The sequence below is a fragment of the Belonocnema kinseyi genome, chromosome 3, assembly GCF_010883055.1.
Source record: "Belonocnema kinseyi isolate 2016_QV_RU_SX_M_011 chromosome 3, B_treatae_v1, whole genome shotgun sequence".
Lineage (NCBI taxonomy): Eukaryota > Metazoa > Arthropoda > Insecta > Hymenoptera > Cynipidae > Belonocnema > Belonocnema kinseyi.
The window spans coordinates 51,793,360-51,798,248 of NC_046659.1; the positions used below are offsets into that span (position 1 = coordinate 51,793,360).

Genomic DNA, 4,889 nt, shown 5'->3' on the forward strand with positions numbered 1-4,889 from the left:
CTACCGTGTACTAGGACGTCCTAGTAATAAACGGCCCAATGAATTAACTTGCTGCGCCGAATTTTACACACTGGTTCGCTTTTTTGTCGCTCGTGATCCTTGTGTGAGCAGGATCTATTTCAGGTCCAACCGTGGGCACCAGACCACGGCCGCGTATAGGAGCCTTATTTCAAGGACAGAGGAGTAGATCCATACAAGAATTTGAGACCCTAGGCCCCACGTAAAACTAAAGGGCTTCTGCATACTCAAAATGTAATGATAAACTTCCTGTATTGGGTCTTCAGTCGCTTTGCCCAGTTCAGTTTTCTATCTAGGATTACTCCCAGATATTCAACCAAATCTGAGATTGTCAGGCTTTTACTATGGAATGCAGATGCGTCAACTATTGACACTTGGTACTTTCTCATAAAAGGACCAGGCTGGTTTTCCCGATTTTCCCGATATAACGAAAGCTCTGGATTGTTACACCGGAGCTCTACGAAGTGCAGCGCCGACCTTCTGAGATCTATTACAGTTTCCAAAGGAGCCCCCCTGGTTAGGATTACAAAGTAAGTATCACTGGGTATAATACCCTTCCTTATTTAGTCTACAAAAACGGACTTCCACTACGAGGCACAACAGATGGGTGAAAGAACAACCCCTGCAGACATCATCGGGGCGCTACTCCCCTATCTAGGATTCGAGTCGCCTCTTGTGTAGCATGCTTCGTAACAAGCTTACTAGCTTGTCAGGAATGCCAGACTATTAAGCCTCTTGACAGATGAATTCTGGAGTATTGCCGATGGCACCCTCTATGTCCAAGAAGGTGCCCACAGCATATCCTTCCTGTTCCAGCTGCTGCTCGAATTTCGCCACGACAGCGTGGAGCACAGCTTTTACGTTTATAAAGAAATTCAGATGTTTATATAGTCATCTCTTTCCAATCTCTGCCAAATTTACACAACTAGTGTCTAACTTTATGCAAATGAATTCACAATCCTAAAGATGCTCACCTTTAGTCCTAGAGATGTTGATGGGCCTAACAAGGTCAGCTGTGTAGATTGTCGAGCTCGGGCGCGACTCGACGTGGCTCACTGTAAATCTGAAGAAGCCTATCTTTATTGTCCTCGCGAGAAAATCCAAGTGAAAGGTCCCTGGTTTTTCGGAAAGAGTTTTAAGGTCTCTAAGTCAGTCAAATATCTGGAATTGATCTTGAATGAGAATCCTAATTGGACAGAGCACCTGGAGCTACAATGCAGAAGGTTTGTTAAAACCTTGTCGATTTGCAGAAGGGCCTAGAAAACATGAAAAATGGGGCAAAAGGTGATTTTTTTCTTCAAATTGTGTGTACGTTTTCACTTTCTTACCTTTTATGACGTCTGATAATGATTTAAAAATAAAAATAGCATTTTTCATGTATAATAATTTTCTACGTTTGGTCCAGTGGTCAGCGGAACATCCTAAAGAGGTACTTAAGATGTCTTTAAATGTCCTGGGACATTCTTGGACATTGGCGTCTAAGTTCCAGGGTCCAAAAGATGTCCGCAGGGCTGGTCCTAAAGACGCCTCAAAAAGACCCCTAAGAGACATGATTATTTTTTCACGCTAAAAAGTGAAAGACCTCCCTGTGGGCACCAGAACATCAAAAGGACGTCCTAAAAACGTCTTTAAATGTCCTACGACATTGTGAGTATAATGTGAGCCATTAAGATATTTTTATATCATGCGTTTCTTGGCTTAAAACGTTAATTATAGTTTATTTTTTGAGGGTTTGAAAATGATATAACTTAAATAATTTTGCTTTTATCGAAAAAAGTTCACCAAATAAATTGTTCGTGATTCTGAGCACTATGAAAAACCATACATAGAATTTTCAAAAGTTGTTATGCTAAAAAAAAGTTGTTAAGATAAAATTGTAAAGATCCTCGAAAGAAACATTTATTTACTCCTGACTTTTTTCGTATCATGCGTTGTTTGGCTTAAAATATTAATTGAATGGGCGGATGTAATAACCACCTTGGCGCTCGAACACACGGAGAATTATTGTCCGCTGAGCAAATTTTACAAATTGTTTAAATCGAGTGTTGACCATCAATACTTCTAGACTATTTTATTGCACATCTTTTTTGTACGACAAACAAATTCAATGTTTTTTCCTTGTTTTTATTTATTTACGGTAAACGAAAATTTTCAACGAAAAAAGAATCAATACTTTTTTGGATTCAACTCGCCAGGTCTTTGTTGGGAATTGATATTTTTTCTTGAAAATTTTACGTAACATTCTCACGTTCTTACGTATGTACGGCTTCTAAACTCGATTTAGATCGTGCGTCAGTGTAGCAGTGATCCCAGATCTGAAACGAGATGCGGTCCAATACTATGACAGGGCTATGCCCGTGTGAATATAGTAGGAGACGCTGTAAACGACTGAGTTGCGCGCGCAACCCATTTCTCTTCTGAATTTGAAAACTCGAAGATGCACGATAGCCGGTCGGAGCACTTCGTCGATTCTATTTATATATCTATCTGCTAACAGCTAACTGCTTTGAAATAAATTCAGGAGATTGGGATTTTAATATTTCCAGATTTCGATGCTGACGATTCTCATGATTTGAATAAATCGCGCGCCTCTTGATATGCGTATATTTTGAAGTTATGTTATTTCATGTATAAAATATAAATTATATAAATAATAATACTATTATATATAAATATATACGTATATTAATAATGATAATATTATAATTATGTTATATTATAATAGTATATTTTTTTTTATTTGAAGGTTCATCTCTTTCGTTAAAAATACATTTTTGAAACTGACAATCAATCAATACCATTTTTGGTTAAGAAATCATGTGTTTTGTTAAAAGGTCGTCTTTCTTTGTAGAAATTAAATTGTTTTATGGAATATTTATACTTTTTGATTAAAAATTACATTTTTCGGTTGAATTATGAACTATAAATATGTTTTGGTTGTAAAGTCGTTCTGTTGTAAATGTAAATATATTGTTAAAAATTAAATTTATAAGTTTTGGGTGGAAATACTCTTTTGGTTTTAAAATTAAATAATTTCGTTGCAAGTCCATGTATTTTGTTGGAAATTGACCTTATTTAGTAGAAATTTAATCCTTTTGGTTGAAAATTTTATCATTTTTGGTCAAAAATGCAATTGTTTGGTTAAAATATCAACTGTACATCTTTTTGGGTTTGGAAGTCGATTATTTCACTAAGAGTTGAACTACTTTGTCAAAAAAATACGTTTTTTTAACAAGGTTTTTTAATTATGATTGAAAATTTAACTATTTGGTTGAAAGTTTAATTCTTGCATTGAAAACTCATATTTTTCGCTTAAAAATTTCAATTTTTTGTAGATAATTCGTCTTTTTTACTTTAAAATTAAATAATTTCTTTAAAAAATCATGTATTTTGTTTAAGATTGGTCTTTTTTTGTAGATTATCAATTTTCTTGGTCGAAAATTCATCTGATTGCTCGAAAATTTAACAACTTTGTTTAAAATTAATTTTTTCTTTAAAAAATTACATATCTTTATCTGAAAATGTAACTATTATATGATTGATTAAAAATTAATCGTTTATATTAGTTAAGTTGGAAAATCGTTTTTTTTTTTATAGAAAATTAATCTTCTTGGTCAAAAATTCACCTTTTCTCTTAAAAATTTAACAATTTTGTTGAAAATTCGTTTTTTTGTCTTGTTCAATTCAATTTTTTGGCACAGTTTTTATCTGGAAATTGTACTATTCCATTTTTATTTGAAACTTTATCCTGTATATTTTATTAGTTAAAGCGCCAATTATTTAATAGAAAATTACTTTATTTTGTTGAAAAGTAAACTTTTGGGTTGAAAATTGATTTATTGTGTTAATTAGATTTTTTTCCTAAAATTAAAACAACTGCAAAATAAAAGAATTGCCTTAAAATCGTCCTGATTCCTTGTTTTTAATTTTTAAAATCTTTTTAAATACTCACTTAAAATTAATTTTTCAAACTAAAAAATCATTTTCAATTTTCTTAGCAATCACAACAATTTTTGTTATACTTTTTGAATATTTTACAATTCTCAAAAGCTTTTTTTTAAATCTGCAAAAATCTACATCGTGTTTCAAATTATTTCAAATAATTTCAAGTTTTAAATTAATTTTGAATATTATTCTAAATTAAAATTGTAGCGTTCAAACTTAAAATTTAGCTCATTACAATCTTAACAAATCAAGGTTAGTTTTTTTTATTTAGTTTTTAATTTTTGTTTATAATGGCTTGTCCCAGATCTGAATTATATTTTTTTTCAAAAAATCTCTGATCCAATTCAGAAATACATACAATTGCTTTGAAAAAATTTTTAATTCAGAAATATTTCATTTAAACCCTCAATAATTCATGCGTATAAAACACAAACTTTTAACACCGTTTAATTTTACAATTTTTTAAATTAAATTATTTTAAAATACGAAATAACCGTTTAAAAATTTTTATGACTTTAACATTTGAGAGATTCCTAGTTAAAAAATACAAATTACGCTATTATTTTTAAGGTTCAAAATGATAATAATTAAAAAAAATTTCAGTTCGTAACATTCAAAATTGAACGATTAAATTAATTTTTTAAATAAAAACTTTTTAAAATAAAAGTTACATTGTTTGTATTTTAAGTTGTTTCAGATTAATATTTTTGCATTGGTATTTAGAGATAAAAATTTTATTTCGCCAACTGAAAATGTTAGAAATTAACTTACTATCAAAATAATTGAATTTTCAACTCAAAAAAAGAGAATAACAAATTTCTAATAAAATAATTACATTTTCTACTAAAATGATAAATCTTCAACAACAAAAGAAGTTTTAATTTTTGATTAAAAACTGTTGAACCTTAAAAATAATAGCGTAATTT

The 4,889-nt window shown here is 30.8% G+C and overlaps 1 protein-coding gene across 1 annotated transcript in view; it reads right to left on the bottom strand.

The window, feature by feature from the left end:
- Positions 1 to 744: 744 nt before the first annotated feature.
- Positions 745 to 4,889, bottom strand: part of LOC117169822 (zinc finger MYM-type protein 1-like) — a 6,215-nt gene continuing 2,070 nt past the window's right edge. Inside the window, exon 2 of the mRNA XM_033356331.1 lies at positions 745 to 872. Within this exon, the coding sequence (XP_033212222.1) occupies positions 745 to 872 (128 nt within the window). The remainder of the gene's footprint in view (positions 873 to 4,889) is intronic.